Consider the following 23,310-nt stretch of genomic DNA (forward strand, 5'->3'; position numbering starts at 1 on the left):
TGTGAGAGTAAAACAGCACAATCTGAATCATAACAAAGTTTAATCTTCACAATAAAATAAATTTATGAAAATTCCCCAAATAACACCACAGTTAATTGTAAGTATATCCCCAGCCAAACTAATTTGGCGATTTTCCAAACAAGTGAAGTAGAAGATTTGATTTAACCCTAACCCTTTCTAAATTATCTAAATATTCAGGATCAGTGACCGTAGCTGAAGTCCGACCTTCGATCCGAGGCGTTTACATTCTGTCCTGTTGGCAGTTCAATAACTACTATCTTTTTTAAAGGAAAAAGGAGAATTAGATCAGACATGTTTAAACTCCTCCGGTCAAGTTCATTCAGCTGGTATAAATACAAACAGAATCAGTGCATTGTGTGAACCATAATGGTGCTTGAAAAATGAAGAGTTACAGGCGATTTCCGAATAGTTGATAAATGCATAAAAAGAAAAGAGAATAATACAAAAGCAGGATAATACTGTGAATAGCATAACAAAAATAATTATTGTTCCAGAGGCATTCTTCATCTGGCTGAGAAGCAGTGTTAGTGGCTTTATGGTGGGCTGTGTACCCTAAACAATAAACACATCTATATAGATTAAAGCAGTGCATACACATGGGCGTCTTTGGTTCAGCTGTAGTATACGGTCTCTGATCGATGACGATATGTCATCGCAGCTGAGGTAATAAGTTAAACAGTAAGCACCAATCCACATTCAACACAAAAAATACTGGTTCTCCCATAAAGCTGTTGACTTTGTTATGGGGCTTCTCTTATCTTCTCCACAGGGGGACATTTCACTCACAGCTCAAGGCCTCATAGTCATAGCGGACTTGAGCTCTGTGTCTTGGTGGGAAAGTTTGACAATATTTAAATCATCGCTTTGGATTTAGTACACGGATAGCAAGACGACACTAGACTCGTGGAGTCCCTCACAAGTTCTTCATGCAGACCTGGCAGCGGCTGATGCGTGACAGGAGCTGTCCTGCTTTGAGCGTCTCTGATGCCGGCTCCGTGTGGAACGACCGATCGATGGAGGTGAGCCAGAAACTGTGCTCGTTGGCGAAGTAGTGGCAGGAGCCTTTGGCCCCGTTACACTCAATGAAGGGTGTTGTGCGGAAGTCCTCCAGGCAAGAGCCGGGCGATGACAAGGACTGACCTCCACCTTCATTTCCTGCCGCTGTGTGCTGTGAAGGACCAAAGGTGAGAGGGGAAGAAATGAGGAAGGCGAGAAAACCATTACACACTGGAGGAATACTTGCACTGAAATAAACTAAATAACTAAATAAATAAGCTTTAAGTACTCTGCATAGAAAGACCCCATTATATAATCCATCATTGGTACAGTACAAGTCAAAAATCTGGACACATTTTCTTGTTATACTACATTCAAATATTCAATATGTGCAGTTGCATCGGGGTCTCACAATGAAAAAAGACAATGAGATGACAACAATGTTTGAAATCCGGCGACTTTTACAACGTATACATCTAGTAGGAAGTCCGGAACTCACCATGAGGAAAGAGTAACCGATCCACATGCTGCGCCAGCCTGCAGGACACTGCGGGATGGTGATGTCTTGGCTGTGGATTGCGATGGCGACTGACGGAGCTTCGCACACCGAGCACCGACTTATGTACGGTTTGATCTCTGCCTCTTCAACGGGCATCATGGGAAGAGGAGCAGTCGTCGACAGCCAGTAGGACTTATCATTTCTGCTGGCGTAGTAACAAATGTCTCCAGGATTGCAGTAGAGGAAAGGCATGCTGTTGAACCGAGGGAGACAGGAGCCCGCCAAACCTTACAAATGACAGAGAAACACATTTTCCCTAAAAATAAAATTCTTACACACACACACAAAATGTACGATAGCTGAGCTTTGTGTATTAATCTTGGTTCAAACTGAAAGTGGCATCAGCTGTGTCACAACTGACAGTTACGGTACAAAGGCTAACCCGTAGTGTAAAACAGAGGAGAAAAGAATAAACAGTTGTGTAAATTATCCAACAACATCTACCTCAGCGTTAGCTAACGTCGGCTACCACAGACTACACACCAGACCAAGTGCAGCTGTGGTAGGAGACACACCTGAAACCCCAAGGCTGCATTGTATATAATGCATGAATTCAACTTTAACTAGCTATAAGGATGATGTGCTTTTATCTGCTTTCAAAAATTAAAAAGTCTTTATAAGAAATGGGATAACATATTTCATCCTACTTTTCAGTCTGTCCTTATTGTGTTAGCTGTGGAAAAAGCAACACTGAAACGCGATACGCAATACATATAGTGAAAGTTTATAAAGCAGATCTTCACAAATTAGTTCTCCATTAAGCTGTGTTCCACCTTTCATGCATAGTTTTTTCATTTAGATATAAAATGTGGTTACGCTAATGAAAAGCAAAGCAGACCAGAAGTGGAACACCCAATTGAATTAGATTGAGGATGTGAGAACAAGTAGTGAGGAGCAGTATTTCACAACTGTCCTCTACCTCAGTACACAGATGATTGTGGGAATGTGTCACTAAAACAAGTCTGTCCCTTTCTGTCATCCTGTCATCTATATTTAAAATATATATATATTTGAGAGGTCACTTTCTCTTTAGTCCAGCCCCGTCATCAGCTCGCTGTGAAATGTGAACCAGACGAGCTCGTGGTCTGATTTGCCCCCCCATCAAACTATGCCAGCAGTAAGATGTGCGAGCTGGATTGTTCTGGAATGTCTTCTGCTTCATTGGATCACAACGTCTGTCCTGACAGGTCCGTGCCGTAACAAGCTCACACTGGATGGCAGATGCCAGACCTCACAATGACTTACCAAGATCCTGGTTGTGGGCCTTTTCCTGCCCCTCGAGGTACAGCAGACTGTAGCCGTCCCACAGCTTAGACATACCCACGGGACACATGGGTGTCTGGTCCGATTGACTGTGTTTCACCAGCAAGTAACCCACGCTGACGCTGCGGCCCGGCATACCAGGCAGCCCGGGGATACCAGGGTTACCGCGGCGACCTATTGAGGAATGAACGCATTATCTATTATATAATGGACTAATACATGCACACTTGATACACTCAGCACTGTGTAACATGGAGATGATGTATAGCTGTGAGTCAGATTCTACTTGCATTGATGCACTTGGCCCTAATTAAATAATAATTTACTTGCTCTTAATGATTATTCAATCATTATACCGACACTCACAAAAAATAACTGAGGAGTCTCCGCCTACTTTCAATCATTTAATCCAGGTTTGTTTATCCTAAACTCAAGTCCACCCCACAGGGTCATACGCACCTTCCATTCCCAACAGGCCGGGGTGGCCCACTTTTCCAAACTCTCCACGAAATCCAGGTGTTCCTGGATGACCACTAATCCCGGGCATGCCCTTCTGCCCACTGGGTCCAATGAAACCTGTACAGAAAGAGCGCTGGTAGTCAGTCACAGCTGAGACAGCTGAGCGCAAGTCAGTCTTCACAATGATGTTGTAATAAATATTACTACTACGACGCCCCCTCTGAAGTTGTAAAGCTAGGGGAAACACTGACCTGTAACCAGGTTACTATAGTTTACAATAAAGAAGGTGATGATAAAACAACTGACCTGCACCACCAGGGGGGCCCTGTGGCCCTGGTTCCCCGCTGTGGCCCTTAGGTCCTTGGATACCCTGTGGTCCTCCATGGCCCCTCTCTCCTGGAAGGCGAAGAGGGAAGGGAGTAGGACCCTGGTTTCCTGGAAATCCTTTAAAACCTGCAGAAAAGAAACATCCCGTAATAAATAAGACAGAAAAACCTAAAGGCCCAGGTGTTGTAACGAGTGAGCAGTCCGCATCAAGTGGTTCATTTACCTTGAGGTCCAGTGTTTCCTTTTGGACCGGCGGGGCCTCTTTCTCCCTTCACACCGATAATACCGGGAAGTCCCATTACTCCTTGGTCTCCCTTTACGCCTGTAAAGATGATATCAATATCGTTGTACACAGATTGTAGCTGATGATCCTAACACCAAGCCAGCAAATCGTATTCCTTCCTTTGTCTCTTCACCGTACATCTCCATTTTAGTTCATGTTTTCGTTGTTATTGCAATATTCCAGTGCTACAGGGAAGGCAACAAACTAATGGGATATTTCGATTGGATTTGGGATTATTGCAAAATATAACAAAAACTAATCAAAGTACACATTTTGTCAATCTAAACTGAATGTGAAGGACAAGTAAGGACAACTAACCAATTGTCAGTGACAACCTTTGAAAAATATAAAAGCTAAAGCGTTCTGAAATCAAACTTGGGTTTTTCAACTGTTGAACTGTCATCATGATTCATGGCCTAACACAACAATAGGAGTTTAAGCTCTGCTACTGCAAACATTTCCTATGTGATTTGGTCATTTGATTCTCAGTCCAAATCTCATTCAAGGTTTATTGTTGAAAAGACCCAACACGTCATGCTCACCTTTCTTTCCGGAAACCCCATTTGGCCCCCGGTATCCAAATGATCCTTGATCTCCTTTGAATCCTTTCCTACCGGGGACTCCAGGATACCCGTTTAATCCCACCACACCCTTCTCACCAGGGGGAGCATCCACACCAGGGAAGCCGCTGGCTCCAGGGAAACCTGAGACACAAATGGTGTAGGATGAATAAATAGAGTTAGTAGATAATGGAAACAAGAAATCCCCAGCATCAAAACCAGGCTGAAGGGACGGTTCCGCTTCTTGATTACTTTACTAATTAAACTACATCAATGCACTCAGTCAATAATAAAGAACACAATTTACACTTCTGTCTGTCTTAATGCAGAAAGTTGTACTGTCTTGGGTTGTCGAACAAGTAAATCATTTTGTTCTTAAAAGGTCCACCAAAAAGAGGCGATGGGAGGGAGCTCTGGTTGTTTTAACAATAGCTTTCTTCGATCCCACTGTATCTTCTCACCTAGGTAACCTTTAGGTCCCGTAGAGCCCGGGTCACCACTGCGTCCTGGTCTGTCCGGGGTCCCGCTTGGTCCTTCGGGGCCACGCAATCCCGGCTGTCCAGGTTGACCTTGGTCCCCTGAATGAGTGAAACACACGATTGTTTCAAGTCTTCACGTGGTTAAAACCCTTGAACAACTGCCACTGCGTGTCTTGCCATGCGTCACTGGTTCTTTCATTAACAGCTCAGCCGGTTTCATATTAATGTAGAAGAGTAAGGAGTAATGGCGGACCTTGAGATCCCTGGAAGCCTTTCAAACCCACAGAGCCAGGAGCACCAGGCTGGCTGTTGGGGTCGCCACCCTCTCCCCTTTCTCCTTTGCCTCCTGGATCCCCAGCTGGTCCGATGCTGTCCAGACCTGATGAAAATGTGAACAGAGACATTTAGTCAAACTCCTGAGGTCTTTACATAAATTGGGACCAGGCCCCTACTTCACTGAATATAGTGAAGAACTTATAAAAATACTTTTATTATGTTTACCAATTACAGAAGTGTCATAACCAAGGTTTATAACACATAATATTAGTGACTAAATAATTAAGTTAAAGTAAGACAAGCATACTTCATATTCAAAAACCCATGTTGCTACCTGAGAACAGTACGCAGTATGGATGTGGTTTATTCAGATTTGATTGACAGTGGCAAAAGAAGCCACCACCGCCAACAACCAATTCAAATCTTGCTAAATTGCTAAGTTGCTGAAACATGCTGACTAGTGCACAAATGTGGGTGACTTCCTCTTAACAAACAAAACCCGCCCCTGAGAAAAGCCAGTGGAAAATCTTGCATTTAGAAATCTATCATGAGAAATAATACATTGCAGTACTGTGCAGACAATTGTATTGTTCATGTTGGAGCCAGGTACTGAAATTGCAAAGCCTTGATAAAAAGTGAAAGTGGCGTCTTAAACTATACATACCGTAATCTATGAAACAGTATCTAGAAAATTGCAGAGATTCTTTTCATGAATTGGGTTGAATACCTGGTGTTCCTCGGATACCCTTCTGTCCCTTCAGTCCATCTAATCCATAAAGGCCTTTCAGCCCAGGGAAACCTGCACACATTTTCATAGTTAATTTGAACATGGTGAACAAAAGAAATGTAGTTTAAGGAGAAAGGAAGAGAAGACGCTGGTCTGGTTAGGTTACCTTTGTTTCCTGGGAAACCAGGTAACCCTGGGTTTCCATCTTTTCCAGGAGTTCCAGGAAAGCCTTTTTGACCTTGGTTACCAGGAGTGCCCCTCTGCCCATCACCGCCTACAGAAAAGGTAAATGTTGTTCACGAGATTGTGTACAAGTTACGTTGTGATTCTGCTGCACTACTAATGATACCGTTAGATAAGGTATGTGAATGGGAGTCTCTTGCCTGGGTACCCTCCTGCTCCCGGATCACCTGCCTCTCCCTTTCTGCCTTCGATTCCATCAAAACCAGGTGAACCACTGTCCCCCGTTTGTCCAGTTAAACCTTTCTGGCCTGTGAAAGAGGTATCAAATGAATTATATCACAAACAAATGATTGACTAAATGTTCGGTGGTGCTGATCATCACTAGAATCTGTTTGAATGTTTGTACCTGGTTCTCCTGGAAGGCCATACTCTCCTCTCAGTCCAGTGGTTCCGTGAAGGTCTATGCGTGACCCTTTATCACCTGCGATCAACATTTTTGTCACAATCACTTCATAACTTGCACCCAGATCTCCATCTGTCTTGAGTTTGAGTTTGAAGTAGTACCTTTGCCTCCCTTCCTTCCTGTGTCTCCTGAGGCTCCATAGGCACCAGGACTTCCTTTAATCCCCTGAAAATAAATCAGCAATTGATTCATCAATGGACTATATCACATGTACATGAAATGTTGCAATAAAGGAAATACAATTGCAATAAAATATATGATGAAACTATGTTTTGGTAGTTAACGGTATACAAATATTAGCAGAGTGAGTGCCATCATGCCAACACCGTGAATGCAACTGTTAAAGGGTAATGAGTGGCTCTTTGATGCAGAATAATCAACATGGACTGCCAGTATAAATCTTCTCACCCTGTTGCCTTGCATTCCCTCAAAACCAGGAATTCCTCGGTTGCCAGTTGGGCCTGGCATTCCTTTCATCCCCGGCAAACCCTCCGCACCCAGTTCTCCACGGTAACCTTTCTTATTGCTGGGGCTTCCAGGATGACCATGAGTTCCCTCGTAGCCCGGCACACCGGGCAAACCCTTAATACCTTTGGAACAAAATTAAGATTTGAGAAGACTACTTGGAAATTATGGAAAGATTGACCTGATTTCCTTTTAGCTGCTCACCTCTCGGCCCGGTAAAACCTTTATTCCCATATTGTCCGAAGTCACCCTTGACTCCCTTCATGCTAGCAATCATCTTGGGGGGAATTTTAGGGTTAGCTCCAGGTGGCCCGTTCAAACCACGATTACCTGACAGAGATGGTGAGTCGAAGATTTAACGTGGCTGTTTTACACAAACACAACATACTTAAGATCCACTGAGATTACAAAAATGATATGACAGCCCAGTCTCACCTTTCTCTCCACTTAAACCCTTCATTCCTTTTAAGCCAACTTGTCCCGGAATTCCAGGTTCTCCGGCAAAACCACTGAAGCCTTTTGGCCCTATATCACCCCTGATCCCATCAAAACCTGACATGCCAGGGGACCCTTTGACTCCTGGGAAAGAGAAGCACCATTAGACCTACACATTGTGGACAAATCATGAGGCTACATAGAGATGATATGATTGAATGTTTCATTTGATTTACTTGCATTACTGGATTTATTTTTTTCAAAGTAAATATCTGAAGAACAAACCCTTTATTCCTGGAAGTCCTGGACGTCCATCTGCACCCGGTGGTCCCCCGTCCCCTGGTGGGCCAGACTCTCCAACAACACCATCATTACCATAATTCCCTGGGATGCCTTTTAATCCTATTGGACCAGGTGGACCCAGGTCACCTTCAGTTCCCCTCTCTCCAGTGAATCCTGGTGAGCAGGATGCCAGAAGGATGGCAGAAGGTAAAAGTGATGCATGAACAAAGCCTTTTCTGTAGGAGAGTGTGAAGCCGTGCATGCTTACCTGGCTGTCCAGGACTCCCGAGCGTGCCTAGAGGACCTGCTTGTCCAGGATCACCGGGGTAGCCGTACTGGCCTGCTGGCCCAGGTCTCCCCTCCTCTCCCTGCAGGCCCAAAGGGCCATGCTCACCCTTGAAGCCGATCATGCCAGGCATGCCAGGTATTCCTGGAGGAACGGATAGATAATAGCTTATTTCGGAGGTAAGGCAAAGCGGCAAAGAAAGCTCAAGAGCAAGGCAGCTTAAATAGACTAAGATGTTTAAATAGAAGTGGCTGACCTGGAAAGCCGAATGCTCCTGGATCTCCGATCTGGCCTTTATTGCCTTGAATCCCACGCAATCCTGGGTCACCGGGGGGTCCTGTCGATGCTCCAAAGATCTCTCCGTGAACACCCTTCTCACCTTGCAACCCGTACCGGCCTCTTGCACCAGGCACACCAGGGGTTCCCACTGAACCTTTGCTCCCTGGAACTCCCAAGTCTCCACGGGGGCCAGAAAAACCTGTATTAGACAAGACCTTTACGTTAATAACAATACATGATCTGAAGCCACCAAAGAGGAGATGTAAGCAATTATATCTATCACACTACGGCCCAGTTGCTCCAGGTCATATCACGTCACTTCTTACCTGGTGGTCCAGGATAGCCACCAATGCCTTGATCTCCTGTTTCGCCTTTTTCTCCGTTTGCTCCTAATGGACCCTGTGGTCCTTTTTGCCCCGGAGGACCTGTTGGTTATCCATCAGAAATTACTCACAGCAGGAGCCCTGATGTCAACATTTATCAATATTGTTGTTGTGTTACCTCGGAATCCTGGTAGTCCGTTAGGTCCTGGAGGTCCATGCAGCCCAGGAGGTCCAGGAACAGCATCGCATGGACCTGAGAGTAAAATCTTCTTTAGGGCAACATGTAAAAGTTATGTAAAAGTATGTAAAAGTTGTTTATGTGGAGAGACTATTTTGGTGTACAAATAGTGGAGTGTTTTTCTGTTGTTTGGCATATTTATTAAATTAGCTGATATCTCATTACACAAAATCACAAATTGCAAACAATAAAAAATAGTTATGGTCACAAGGCCATATAATGCAGAAGCAAAAGCAGAGTGGTTACAAAGAGAGCAACATGGTGAAAATGTTATTATACCAGCTACCTGTTATATCCACCTGTCCTTCATCTCCTGTTTCACTACAGCCGCCTTTCAGTCGCAAATGAGAATGAAAGAGAGAGAGAGAGAGAGAAAGAGAGAGAGAGAGGCGTTCGAAACAGGAGTTACTCAAAAGCAAAAGCATTATCTCAAACAAGTGTCGCTGCTGCTTGTTTATGGGATGCAGCCGCTGCATCAAGGTGAAGACAGAAAAGTAAATAAAATAGAAAAAAGTATACTTCCTGTCTTTAATCACAAGCTATTAAAGGGCCACTGCTTTTGCATATTAAGAGAGAATAATTCAAATGATATACATATTAAACCTCATAGTGAGGTTGAACAAAAAGGATAGAAGTAGGCAGTCAGCCACCTCTCACCTGGCGCGCCAGGTGTCCCTGGAAATCCATCATAACCCGCAAGGCCATCTTCACCAGGTAAACCACGTTGGCCTTTGACCCCACCAAGGACTCTACCATCTGTCCCAATTAGTCCGGATACACCAGGTAGACCAGGCCGGCCTGGGAAACCTTTGTCTCCCACTTCTCCTTTGGGACCTTCTCCCTGTTGACAACAACCAGCATGAATATATTGTTGGAGAGAGTTCATTTGTCATAAGGGGAAATGAGCAAAATGAGATCATGTCATTTTGAATAAACCGCTAATATAAATCTGCCAATATGACCGGTGAACTCACTGGAAAACCTCGGCTCCCAGGGATGCCAGGCAAACCATCTGGGCCTGGAGCACCCAAAGCGCCGGGCTCACCGTCTCGCCCGTGATCCCCTGGATCTCCATGATATCCTACAACGCACACACACACACAGTGTTGGGAAAGTTCACTTTCTACATGAACTAGTTCAAAGTTCAGTTCACATATTTTAAAATGAACTAGTTCAGTTCATAGTTCAAACTTCAAAATATTTGAACAAAGTTTACAGTTCCAACTACTTCTTTTTTTCCATATGTTGCTACAAGCTATTATTTTTCAAAATTATTGCCACAGCCCATATAGAACCACAGACAGCAATTATTTGATCAGTTTTAACACTGAAGCTATGCATCAGATTTAATCTTCATATCTAATTTTGAATCCATATCCAACAAGGGTTTACATCAGCATTGAGGGGACAGCATTTCCCCATTGTTGCTTTAATGTTGCTGTCCATTCACTCCACACTAGCAGCAACTGCAGCGTTCACCCCTACAGTACATTCTCACACACATGCTGCTTGAATGGTCTTTTTTAAATAAGGAATAAAAACACAACAGTAATCAGTAAGGTGCAAATGTTTGCAAAGAAAGGTCAGATTCCTCCCATCCTCACCGACCTTGTCAGTAACTTCATAAAACTCATTTAAATTATTATACGCCGCCTCTTTGCTACACGCAGCTGTCGCCTCCATGCATTTCTTTTTTTTTGATGACGCATGCGCGGTGCGACACTGGTGGCTGGTGTTGCCAGATTGGGTGTTTTTTCCGCTACTTATTAAGGCGCGTTTACGGTGTGTTTTCTATAGAAATCTGGCAACCTATTTGAACGATGTTAACCTGAAAGAACGTGCCGTTCACAGACACCAGAATGAACGAGTTCACAGTGACGTTCATCGGGCATTAATACAGTACGTTCAGTTCACGTTCGGCCAAAATATGAACTACCGTTCAATGAACGCGTTCAGGCACAACACTGCACACACATCAGTACATCATGCACAGACAGAGCAAAGGGATCGCCGTATCCTATCTGATCACAGCTGCTGATCTGACATGAGATTAAAAAAAACACAAGTACACTGCACCTTTTTGTGAGGCCACGATCGAATCCCCCTTTCGACCCTTTGGACCCGTTGGGCCGTCGGCACCAGGAGATCCCTGTGAGACAACACAGAGAAGTTTGAGGCCAAAGGGCTCAAAATGAACAACGGAGAAGGAGTGCAGACGGCTTAATAATTCTCACAGGTAATCCCTTGTTTCCTTCGGGACCCGGGTCGCCTGAATCCCCCTCCCGACCAAACTCTCCAGTCATCCCGGCATCACCAGCATCACCAGCAGGGCCAAGTGGCCCAGGTAGAGAGTGTGCCACTTTGCATTCACACAGCCCGTGATCGCCTAAATGTTTACAATTATTAACAGGAAAGAAAGTCGTATGGTGTACATGAATGAGAATTTAACTTAAACGTTATTGAAATGGAGGGATTACTATGAAATGAATGCAAACACTCTCTGTGTATTTATTGAAAAGTCAACCATTAGAATGTTGACTACTGCACCTTTCCCTCCTTTTAAGCCTGCGTTGCCGGGTCTTCCTCTCCCACCGGGAGCCCCTTTGAAGTACTCGGCCCCTAGAGACACATCGAAATTGAGACAGAGAATCGCAATAAATGTATAAATTAGAAGGAATAGTAACATTTGATTTGCTCACTCAGTCGCACACTTACATGTTCCTTTCGGACCTTGAGGGCCACTGGGCCCCGGGCGCCCCTTGTCCCCCGGGGGTCCGGCAGTCTCAGCAGAGCGTCCTGGTTCCCCTGGTTGGCCCTTCTCTCCTGACTCCCCTTTCGTACCAAATGGCCCCATAAAATCCCAAACTGACAGATACAAGAGGAGATTGAAAGGAATGTTCATGTTAAACTCAGAACTTCTTCTCAAGTGATCAAAGCTTTAACCCGTGGTGACCAGGGTACATTGTGTCAGCATAGTACCAAATGATATGTTGTATTTTATCTCTTTGTTTTGTTTTCATTCCAGTAAATAATACTTTTGCAATGTCACAAAGGTAGACTACTTGACAGTTTGTATAAAAAAGAACAAGGTGTACTTTGCAGGCGCGGCTGCCTAGAAGATTTTAGAGGTTTCTATTTAAAAATCTTTAAATTCTCAAAGAATCTTAAATTCATTTTTAGGGTGATTTCATTTATGATCCAGATCCGGGTAGTATTTAAATATTATCTGTGTTTATTTTGTCCACTGACAATGTCTGTCATACTATCTACTATTCTACATATGACTCTAAATATAATTTATTTAGTACAAGTTAATATTGTCATTATAACTTGTGATTGTTTAACTGTATTTAAAACTCACAGTCAAAGTATTTGTGTTGTGGAAATGGGATCCCTCATGTCTATTTCTTATCTTCACGTTTTTGTAGAGTTTTATCTGAGGCGTATAAAGATAGAGGATGTCATATGATGTACGGACTGACACTGGATTTTGGGATATATATAAATAAAACCGACCTCAGACTTTAACCATTGTGTGTGTCATATAGGCGAGTGTTATATATATATGTTGCATGTGGTTGAATCTCTTGGCATAGCGTCGGTTTACACACCTTGTTGCTGGGTGTCAGAGGCGGGAATACCCGGACGTCCGGGGACGCCTTGGTCTCCAACCGTACCCCTCTCTCCCTGCGGACCCTGCTCACCAAGAGGACCGGGAGGACCAGCTTATCAAAGTAAAAGCATAATACAAAAAACAAACATGAATTAGCATTTCAAAGTTGACACTCCTTGTAAATGCTCTAATCCATTTGTCTGTAGCTCTCTAACACACTTAACATGAAGGATTATAAAGAGTTACATGCTGTTACATCATCATTTGAATACTGTACTATTAATAATAAAGATAGTTCAGTTTGTTTATTACAAACCGAACAATCCAAAGACAAGACATCTTGTCCACCTTTGTCACAAGGGTTCATTGCCACATTGAAGAAGCAGACAGCACGCACAACCTCTTTCTTTAACCCTTCTGTTTTTGAGTTAGTGTGGTCTGTTAAAGTTCAGTAGTGCCACCAAGTTCCCCCACAGAATTTTCCTTTCTGTCAACAACTTTTTTTCTGAAAGGACATGTTAGCGTGTGTCAAGACTGGTTCCATCTTCAAACTGTATCTCTTCCAGTACGGATTATTTGACGGTTTCTCTGGTATAAATAATCTCACCTATTGTAGACCCGGGGTCTGATATCAGTTCTCCTGGGTCACCTCTGTCTCCCTGAAAAACATTCATTTAATATCAGTCTTTCAGTATTCAGAAGCTGCAGGTTTACTTGTAATTTAAAAGACCAAAATCCTTTCCTGGTTGGGCCCAGCTTTGACACATATGTGAGTGTATTTTCACCTTAGCACCATCTGCACCGCGTGGTCCTTCATCTCCGGTGTCCCCCTGAAAGAGAGTGGCCATCATGAAGATATAAAATCACATTTGATCTGGTAACTTATACTGATTCAACATCTCTATATTTTCAAAGATGTATACCCGAAGCCCAGGACGCCCATCTTTGCCAGACAAGCCCTAGAACGGCATAAACATCACATTTGATCAGTTTAACGAGGGCAGAAGACAGCGGGTTGCTGGAATGTGTAGAACTGCGCCTCTGCTCACCCGCGGTCCAGGTAATCCCGTCACACCCGTTTCTCCTTTGTTGTCACCCTGAAATGAAGCCAACAAAATAAGGGACTGACCTGCTCAGATGTTAATACGAATGTATGTGTTTGTATGGATCTATGTGTATGATCCCTCATCACACACCGGGTCTCCTGATTCTCCTTTCACACCTTTCTCTCCACGAGGCGCCTAAAATATTGAAATGGGGGCATATTATTGGAGCTTGTATCAGTGTAAGTAACACTCTCGTTTATATTTCAGATTTCGGAGACCTTCTTTGAACAATGAATAAAGATAAACATGTACAGACCGAGGGTGGTTTGACCTGCTGATGAGTAGAGTTTCCTGGTGGCCCTGGTGGTCCGATATCTCCCTGAGGTGGAAGTAGGAAAAGCAATAAAAGTCAGCGAGCTCAAAGAACCAAATCATCATCAAGTTGTTGTACTGAAGGAAAAAATACTAGTTTAAAAATACTGTTTCATTTAAAAGACCGTCAATAAAAAATAGACCTGCAAGTGCAGCAGCAAAATGTACATAAAACATTGAAGAAATAATTAATTAATTAATATTGTTAAGGCAGAGAGAATGCAGCTGTGAGTGATCTTATTAAAGATGACATCATCAGATTGTTAATGCTGGAATGCGTAAACTTGCTTTACTGCTGGTGGAGGCGGAGTAAGTTTGGACCATTTCATTTAAAGCTAAAGCCCCCCACACTCCATTCACTGTGTTGTGGATGATTAGATCATTTGTTTTACCTTGTGTGGACGAGTTTATAATCTATGAGTTGATCATGTTTTTTCAATGAAAAGAAATCTTTAAAAAGTATATAAAATCCTAAAAAAATAAATATTTCACCTAAAGATATAATTGCTTACATCTAAAGGCCAGTAGTTAACCAGAAAAATAGCAATAAAGTAATTTAACTACTCAAATCCCAATAGAAACATGGATGTAGATGAACAACAAGCGAGCTACTGGTAAATGTAGTTAAACTATGCAAGTCACCCCAACAGTAAAAATAAAATTAAAATACTCACGTTAAGTTAAATAACCTAAAATATTGCACTTGGACATGGTCATTAAGTAAATTAACTACATTAATTGTATGAGGGTGTAAAGATGAAGAGCTCAAGCTGAAGCGGATTACATTACTATAGTAACAGAAACCCATTTTGTTTTTATGGTATTTGATTTATATGGAGCCAAATCCAGGTCAAAAGTTTTGTTCTTTTGAAAAAAAATGTGAACCTGAAAGTTTAAGTTTTGTTGAACATTGAAAAATACAACACTGTATTAAAAATAAAAATAAGTGGACGAAAAATATTTTCGGGTTGAATATAGTTTTGACTCAGTTTTATTATTTTTTTGAATAAAATATTTTTTCATTCTTCACTTATATATATTTCTTTCAGGTTCACAGTTTTTTTTCGAATGAAGATTTACAGCAGTTATATAAATATATATATATATATATTTATATATACAGTATATATGTATATTAGCATGAATATGGAAAACATGGCCACTCACTTGTCCTCCTTTGAATCCCTTTAGCACTTTGGTCATGTTGCCCTGCCCAGAAAAACAAAACAACACTTGAAGCAGAATTGCTACAGTGTACATCACATTTATATCATATATTACATTGATTAAATATATATAATATGTATACTTGTTGCCTTACCTTTGGTCCACGGGGACCGGGAGGCCCTGGGGGACCCTAGAATGGGGTACACGTAGGATGCTAATAAGCACCTGTTTTATCATAATAGATGGAGCTCCACAGAGTAAAATGAAAATGCACTCACACACACAAACACACACACGCACGCACGCACACACACACACGCACACACACTTACCTTTGGTCCTGGTATACCTCTGTTACCCACCCATCCCGGATTTCCCTGAAGCCCCTGAGAAAAAAAGGGCAATGGGAAAGAAAAATTACAAGAAATTGTATTTATTAATAGATGAACCCCATTATCTGATCATGTCTTGTGAGGAGCTTTGAAATTATTAATGTGTTTTACCAATATTCCGTTGAATCCTGGTGTGCCTGGATCTCCCTGGGGAGAGATGGTCAGAGATTCATGAGGTTAATAATATATATATATACACACATTTTATTAGAGCAATATCAAGTCGCCTATGCAATGTAATAATTCAGAACAAAGCCCAAGAGTGGTTTTCACTCCTCCTGCTCACCCTGAAGCGCCTCATGAACACACTGACGTCCAGAGAGTCCCCCTTCTGTCCCTTCCAGCCCGACTGTCCCTGAGGGATGAAAACAAAAAGAGAGAGCTCTTAATGGTCACTCTCAAAAAAACAAACACTACATATTCAGTAAGTGACTATCCTCCTGTAGTTGCACTTACAGTAAAACCAGGTGGGCCAGGATAGCCGGGTTGCCCTGGTAACCCTGAATCGCCCTGCGTCCCGTTGCAGCCGTCTGCACCTGGCTTGCCCCTGGGTCCGGCTTGTCCGGGGTGGCCCTGCAGAGCCAATGTCAATTCAGATCAGACAGCACGAACACACCGCAGGAGGAATCACTACAGTGAGCCGCTGGGCCATTGGTCCGGACTGATGGATAGACTTACAGGGATGCCATTGTTTCCAGAAAATCCAGGAACACCGGCCATTCCCTGCGGAGCGATAACAACCACACATTAAACAAGAGAACCAACCAGCGGGTCGTGACTTTAAACAGGAGGAGGATACTTTACCGCATCGCCTTTGGGACCTATGATGCCGCTACGGCCGCGGTCACCTTTCTGCCCCTTTGGGCCTTCAATACCAACATCCCCTGGTCTCCCCAAAGGCCCGCTGGGGCCCTGGGGGCCGAGAGGGCCAGGGTGACCCTGAGGTTGGAGAGGGAGAAAAAATGTCAACTTTGTTGCGAAAACACGTATTAAACTTTGCATTTCATCCAAATGAACTGTTTTGGTGATATGTGGGGTTAGAAAAAGAGAAATATAGAAGAGAAGATTTGAAAAGTGTTATCAACACAACAAAAGAATAGCATTAATACAATAAGAAGTAAACACACCTGTGTATTTCTCATATACTGTATATTTCTAATCACCAAATGTCTGCTTGTAGTTTGGGATCACATCACAAGAGGGAGACAAACGCCTTTATTTATTGCAAAATCTTCTCCATCAGCAATTTACACTCTACACCCATCCAGTGGTCAAACAGTATACATGTCCCTGTCAGCTGACTGCCAGAATCAGAGAGTCTACAAAGCTATGCAACTAAATACATAAATGCAAACAAACTAAAACATCCCGAGAGTAAATATTTAAGTTGAAGAAATCTTTTTGTCTTTTAGATATTCTTGGTTTGAAAATCAATTGCATGCAGATTTTTTTCTTTAACGCAACTGAAAGATTATTTAAGAGCCCAAAGCACACATGTTGGCGGTGACAAGATGAAGTTAAGGTAGATAAAGGCAGAACTCTCATTTAAATATCTCATTAAAAAATCAAGCTTGAAATGCCTAACAGGGCTGTTAAAAGAAAATGTTGATTATAGTTTCTTTGAGTTTTAAACTACAGACAGACCCTTAATCCACGAGCTAAATATACCAATTTGATTATGACACTCCAAGTGATGAAGGACAGAAGACAGGGAGGCAGATAGGAAGCAGGAGAATGTGAGGCTGTGATGTAAGAATGTTTCTCTTCTCCAAAAAAGACCTAATTTAAATATAATTTAAATATCAAGTTTTTATCTGCTATTAGACAGCTTTACGGTGTGTCTGAAGACTTGGCAGTAAAGTGTGCGCCCTTTCTTCACCTACGCCACCAAAATCACTTCCGCGTGTTTTCCGTTGTTGAAGAAGAGGGCATGGAAGGGTCAGTGGTCATTGTGGCGTGTGACGACAAGGAACAGGTGCCTCAAACACGGACACATAAAGTATATTATCCTTTACATCTGGACTGTACTCGACCAGTGAGGAGGCTCAAGGGCTGCTTAATAACAGAATAACATACTATATGCTTTTACAAGTGTTCAGGTCAAAGGGCGTGATTTCATGGTCTCAGAGTTCAGGGGCCCGACTGTGTTCCTGTGAGAACCAACCAAGCGCTGAGTGCCTTGTGAAATGAAGCAAGAGCAGAGGGGTCTCCTCCAGGAATTAATAAAACTTCAGGGAGCCTAAACAATTAACAACAATTCAAACAAGCTCACAGACAAATCAGAAGCAGATAGTTAGAGATAAAGCCTCATTCAAACAGGTTGCTGCTTGTGGTCAGAGCTTTGTTTATGGGTGGCTTTTTGAAACGGGAGGTGTGTGTTATGTCTTCATCTCGGTACTGCAACTGTCAACAGTCCTGTCAAAACAAATCCAACTTTGCCTGAATAATGGGAGGCGTGTCATGCAGTCAGGGCTGGGAAGTTTTCCACCATAATTTACAGCTAAAGGACACGATATGTTAACATTAGGGCTGTCAAATGATTAAAAATTTTAATCAAATTAATCAGAATTTTCAGTGGATTAATCATGATTAATCCCACCTGAATCCTAACCATTTTTTCTTTCTGAAATGCATACTAAAGATAAATAACAGGACACAGATACATAATTATTATTATCATCATTATTATTGTTTACATAAATACATGTTATTGATATTTGATTTTTTTTTAAATAATCAAAAAAATAATGCACAGATTATTATCAAATAATCAAAGCAATGTTATTTGATAAGTTACAGACTGATTTCCCTGCATGGCTCTAGAAGGGTCTCGAGCCTCTGCAGTTTATCCCACTCTGCTGTGAGTTTGTGCTCCTGATGGTTCAGGGCTGCGATGACCAGACATGACCAGACATGTCAACCCTCCCGACTTTTCAAAGCCCCTCCCGAAAATCTCCCGGACCGACCTTTCTCCCGATTTCCACCCGAACAACAATATTGCTGCACCACCCGTCACTGGGCGCGCTGTTTCAGACCGAACAATAATAAAGGTTACACCTTGAAGTCGAGCGCGGCGATTAGAACGACTGGCGCTGCAAAGAGGGGAGGGGGGGGGGGAGGGGCGGGTCTCTGACTTGCTGAACCTGACGGCCTGACATATGCCTGCAGGTGGCAGTAATGTGTTGTAAAGGATGAAGTGCATTCCCTAGAAGAAGAGTCACTTTCCTGACCTGAATCATTTGTCACACTACGCATGCGTGAAATGCGTCAAAAAAATTGACGTAATTAACAACAAACAGCTAATTAACGCCGTTAACGCGCTATTTTTGACAGCCCTAGTTAACATCATTAGCATTTCACTACTTTGGTGGTGGTACCAGAGCCTTAAAACAGAGCTCTTCTGAATCACTGAGATAAAGACAGTGTGGACCACACAGTACACAATACACACTTACAATGCAATCCTTCATCATAATGAAGAGGAAATTCAAAGTATATCAAAGTATATCAAAGTAAATCAAAAGTATATCGAAGTAATAAAGCGCTGTTATTCACAGACGGGAGTGGAAACATAATGACAGCGAGAGGAGCGAAGTGCACTAAATCATGTGTGTGTGTGTGTGAATGTGCACGCAGAAGAGATTCTTGTCTGAAGAACGACCCCCCTCAATCATTACTTGTGACCCACAACAAGTGCGTGTCTGTACCTGCAGAGACCCTTTCCTCCCTCTGAGTTTTCTTAATTCGCTGAGCCTATAGCAGGCGCATCCGGGGGGGGGAAAGTACGCAGAACGATGGGGCAAACTTTCTATGTTGCGTTTACAAACTATAACGGACAAGTCATATTCAAACTGCCAGCAGTTCTTTTTTCTTTAAGGTGAACGATTCTAGCTGATGTAGATATGGCCCAATAATGAGCGTAAGGACCAACACAGGGACTCGGAGGCGGATCTTCTGGCCAAAGCCTGTCAAATGCAACGGAATTATTAGTATGTTCAAATCAACCAGCAAGTAGTCGCCAGTAGTCCAGTTCAACACCAGCGCTAACTACAACCTAAACCTTAACATGAAAGTGTTAATTAAAACGGAAAAGTATTATCTTTATAGTGTTTTTTTTGCAGCAGCCTACTGTATTTTTCTCCCCTCTTTATCAGTCCTCCACAGCTTTACTTCCTTCATACCTCCACACTCCCCATTCTTATCTCCTCACACTACTTTATTTCCTCCCCTCCTCTCTCCAAGCTCTTGAGTGCTCTTACACCCCTTAGCATCTCTTCTTAGCCTCTTTCTTTTCTGCCTGTTTTCTTTCACTTCCCATCTCTCCTGGGTGGAGAATGACCAATAAATCACAGATTTTTGGGGGAGAGATGACAAAAACACTATTGAGGAGAGGCATAAATTGTGGTCTAGACAATGAATAAAGAAAAAACAATGTAGCAGGGAATGGACGGGAAAAAACAAAATTAACAGCGTTGTGTAATAAACAACTTCTGAACCTGTGGAGAAAGAGCGGAAATCAAAGGAATTTGAGGGCTCTTGAAATGTCACGAAATGTATTAATGTTTTTGGAGTTCCTCTCATTCTTTGAAGGTCGGTCATCAACATATCGTGAAGCTCAGGAGACACGTGCTGCCCTCCGACTTTCCTCTGTAGCTGCAGCTCCTTGTATTTTTCCTTCTGTCAGCCTCATGTCTCGCGAGCTTCAAGATGGGATACGACGGGCCGTCAATCAGCAGTCAAATCTACTGAGGTTAAATCTACTGAGCTTACTGGAGGAATGAAAAGGAAATTGAGGCAGCCAAAGGGAAGACAATAATCCTAATGAGTCGAGTCAAGTTAGTTTCCTCAGCTTACATATTAAAATCATCTGCCTTCAATTTTGAAGGAAAAAGAAAACTATGTGGATTTATTGTTTTTCTTTGTCTTACTTCTTAGTAAACTGCTACATTTTTTGTAAATGTGGTAAATTGTAACTGTGATTATTCAATTGTTTCAATTTAAAGAGAAAGTAATTGCACAAATAACAGTAATACATCATAAAATTGCAATCGTATTTTAAACCACGAAAACAAGCGCCCACTGAGTGTATGAGTGCTCATTTGACGGAGTTGGGCTTGGAGCTAGATGCACTGAAGCTGTGAGCTCACAGCAGTGAAACAATGTGCATTTTAAAACTTCATTTTCACTCTGTTCATCAAACAGTCCAAGAATGTCATGGCTTTCATGGTTATAATCATAGTCAGCGATGGCGCTTCCATTATTTTATATTACATGGCCTAACAGACGGAAAGTTTGTACGTCAGGAGGAAATACCAACAGACTGAAATAACATGATTAAACCACACAGAGAAGTAGGGATGAACCTGATTAAACAGGAAGGCATGCGTCCGTCCATCCGTCTGTTTGTTGTGTGTGTATCAGTATGTCCTTTGCATATGTAGACAACTGTTGATCTGCTTTTTATTCATTCACTTCTCACACACATGCACATACAAAAACTCACAAGCCCTTCCTGTCTGAACAAACTGACTGAGGTGTGAGATGATGGGACCAAAAATGAAAGCAGACACACAGCAGATAAATAAGGTTGATTGATCCGCTGCCGACCCCTTGCTATTGCCATCTCGAATAGGTCTTTTTGTATTCTTTCATATATAATGTGTGTCATTGACAATGACACGATCTATAATCTGCAGCTGTAGGAATGTGAGGAGAATTTGTGGACAGTCTCTTCCAGTTAAACTTGACATGTGAGAATCCAGATGAGGAGAGCGCTGGTGCTCACAGGTTCACATCCAACATGTCATAATCATTGTTGAGTGTGGTGATAAGAGCTCTCATATGACCTCGAACCTGGAAGTGTACGGGGTTTCCAAGTCGTGGGATTTGTTTTGCTTCTGCAAACAAGTGCCTTCATGATGTCTAACATATGTCAAGGGATCTCTGAGAAAACCCTCCTCTTCACAAAGTATAAAATACATTAACCAGAATCGATGTCCTCTCCATGTGTCTACGTGGGTGTGTTTGCAATTTCAGACCTATTAAAAGTCCCCCCCCCCATCTAAAACCGCACGTTTTATCTGGACGCAGACTGTCCCTCGGGGTGGACGGTTTTGGAACGACTCCCTAAGAACAGGATGGGAACACGCAGCCCGGGTCACAGACCTCTGCCCTTAGAGAGGAATAAAATAAATCAATAAACAACCAGCAGGAAGCTCCCTATGTTATTCCATTTGTCTGTCCACACAAACTGGGACATTTGGTCATTTCTTACAGAAGACATGGAGACACAGAGTTACCAATTTAAAGACAAAGAGAGTCAACAGAGATAAGAGGTACGATAAATCACAGAAAACCAGATAACACGATGATGATGTTCTTTGGCATCAACAAAGAACAAGGCTTTACCATTTCCCACATATTTGGAAGGAACCAGCTCGGGTCGTGCATGTTCTGTTCTTGTTGATGAAGAAGATATGAGGGGGAACTTCCCTACTTCCCTCGCCTCGGGTGTTTTCTCACTCTTGTAATGTCTGTCTGCTCCCTGATCGTTTCCACCTGTGTCCAATCACCTGCACAGTGGATTCAAACCATGCGTGTCTCTTCATTCTCCTGCTCGCTTTTCTTTTCTTTAGCACTTTTTTTCCCCCCTGATTCTTCGTTCGGGTCCTACTGCCGCTTAAACCACGACATTAAGCCAACCCAGGAACGGTCCTCCATTGATAATGCTGATGAAGTTCAGGACTGGAGGACGAAATCAATGATAACATAAACGTAGAATGTTTACTGCTAAGATGTCGCCTATATTATCTGCCCAGATAATTCATTTAGTCACTGCTGCGTACATTCTTTCTGATACAAATAAAAAAAAGAACAGGAATGTGTTCCTGTTCTTCCTGTTTATGTTGTTTTGGTTTCCCTATCTTGCACCCTGACAATAAAACATTCCCTCAACTATAAACCCTGCCTCCAGCAGTTTTGTGTCTCTTTTTAAGTATTGATTCATTCACCCTGTTTCAAACCTAAAACTATACATGGCTTCTACTCCAAATGCTTGTATATATTGTGAATCATCCAAAATAACGCTTAGTATCTTAGTATACACTGGTGAGGCTGATTCTGTGCAGTGTGAACATTATCCTCTGATGTCATGGATGTGGGACGTGCTAATGACCGTTAAATACTTGTACAGTATCATGTGCAGACTAGTGAGGGGGCCCTTGCAACCACACAACACTCACTGATGTAAACCGTAGCATCATGTTGAGCTGTGAGGTGTGCTTGCCACTAACAAAAAGGGGCTTTGGTGTTTGGAGCTTGTGAAGGGAGCTCACTCCTCACACTTTCTTACACACGGCCAACCACTGCACGAGGAAGCTATGAAATTGATCAGACACTCGTTTGAAGCATCCTGAGGTTTTATTCGGCAGTTTTGAACTGATCTACTTCCTGAATAATACAAAAGAGTGACCTGGAGACTGAGTAGTAAAGTAAAGTTGAAAAGAAAAAACGAAGGAAGGAAAGGTGGTGTGGAAACAGTAGGGCGAAGGGGATAAAAAGAAAATAAAGGAACTTGAGGAAAGAAGAGACACGCTTTAAAATTGAAGGGAAGTAGAGCAGAAAGAAATGGAGGAAACATTGCTTGAAGCAGGAGGCCAGCGAGGTGGAACACAGCACATATATGTCTGCTTCCTCTCCGACTCCCACAATCTTGATCAGACACTTAAGTGGATTTGGCCCCTCTGCTCTGCGACTTAGCTCATGTTTTTCTTGGATATATTTTTCTGGACTAATTTCCTGAAGAACTGCATCCCAT

At 42.6% G+C, this 23,310-nt stretch overlaps 1 protein-coding gene across 2 annotated transcripts in view; it reads right to left on the minus strand.

Moving 5' to 3' along the window:
* Positions 1–23: 23 nt before the first annotated feature.
* Positions 24–23,310, minus strand: part of col4a2 (collagen, type IV, alpha 2) — a 54,284-nt gene continuing 30,997 nt past the window's right edge. The window contains exons 5-48 of one of the 2 annotated variants that reach the window (XM_037489449.2): positions 16,299–16,433; positions 16,173–16,217; positions 15,951–16,067; positions 15,781–15,849; positions 15,606–15,641; positions 15,435–15,488; positions 15,257–15,292; positions 15,103–15,144; positions 13,880–13,942; positions 13,714–13,758; positions 13,567–13,614; positions 13,441–13,476; positions 13,303–13,347; positions 13,125–13,176; positions 12,516–12,629; positions 11,620–11,769; positions 11,452–11,523; positions 11,139–11,290; positions 10,981–11,053; positions 9,879–9,985; positions 9,562–9,745; positions 9,191–9,235; positions 8,845–8,919; positions 8,670–8,768; positions 8,321–8,542; positions 8,047–8,208; positions 7,782–7,952; positions 7,497–7,640; positions 7,266–7,391; positions 7,005–7,186; positions 6,698–6,761; positions 6,540–6,614; positions 6,334–6,441; positions 6,117–6,224; positions 5,951–6,022; positions 5,201–5,326; positions 4,930–5,046; positions 4,451–4,612; positions 3,849–3,947; positions 3,605–3,751; positions 3,299–3,415; positions 2,822–3,013; positions 1,517–1,803; positions 24–1,189 (exon numbers count right to left, since the gene is read on the minus strand). In XM_037489449.2, coding sequence (XP_037345346.2) covers positions 935–1,189; positions 1,517–1,803; positions 2,822–3,013; positions 3,299–3,415; positions 3,605–3,751; positions 3,849–3,947; positions 4,451–4,612; positions 4,930–5,046; positions 5,201–5,326; positions 5,951–6,022; positions 6,117–6,224; positions 6,334–6,441; positions 6,540–6,614; positions 6,698–6,761; positions 7,005–7,186; positions 7,266–7,391; positions 7,497–7,640; positions 7,782–7,952; positions 8,047–8,208; positions 8,321–8,542; positions 8,670–8,768; positions 8,845–8,919; positions 9,191–9,235; positions 9,562–9,745; positions 9,879–9,985; positions 10,981–11,053; positions 11,139–11,290; positions 11,452–11,523; positions 11,620–11,769; positions 12,516–12,629; positions 13,125–13,176; positions 13,303–13,347; positions 13,441–13,476; positions 13,567–13,614; positions 13,714–13,758; positions 13,880–13,942; positions 15,103–15,144; positions 15,257–15,292; positions 15,435–15,488; positions 15,606–15,641; positions 15,781–15,849; positions 15,951–16,067; positions 16,173–16,217; positions 16,299–16,433 — 4,830 coding nt within the window. In that variant the 3' untranslated portion in view covers positions 24–934. The remainder of the gene's footprint in view (positions 1,190–1,516; positions 1,804–2,821; positions 3,014–3,298; positions 3,416–3,604; positions 3,752–3,848; positions 3,948–4,450; positions 4,613–4,929; positions 5,047–5,200; positions 5,327–5,950; positions 6,023–6,116; positions 6,225–6,333; positions 6,442–6,539; positions 6,615–6,697; positions 6,762–7,004; positions 7,187–7,265; positions 7,392–7,496; positions 7,641–7,781; positions 7,953–8,046; positions 8,209–8,320; positions 8,543–8,669; positions 8,769–8,844; positions 8,920–9,190; positions 9,236–9,561; positions 9,746–9,878; positions 9,986–10,980; positions 11,054–11,138; positions 11,291–11,451; positions 11,524–11,619; positions 11,770–12,515; positions 12,630–13,124; positions 13,177–13,302; positions 13,348–13,440; positions 13,477–13,566; positions 13,615–13,713; positions 13,759–13,879; positions 13,943–15,102; positions 15,145–15,256; positions 15,293–15,434; positions 15,489–15,605; positions 15,642–15,780; positions 15,850–15,950; positions 16,068–16,172; positions 16,218–16,298; positions 16,434–23,310) is intronic. The other variant, XM_037489450.2, reaches the window with a different exon arrangement.

This window comes from Pungitius pungitius, chromosome 10, assembly GCF_949316345.1.
Source record: "Pungitius pungitius chromosome 10, fPunPun2.1, whole genome shotgun sequence".
Taxonomy (NCBI): Eukaryota; Metazoa; Chordata; class Actinopteri; order Perciformes; family Gasterosteidae; genus Pungitius; species Pungitius pungitius.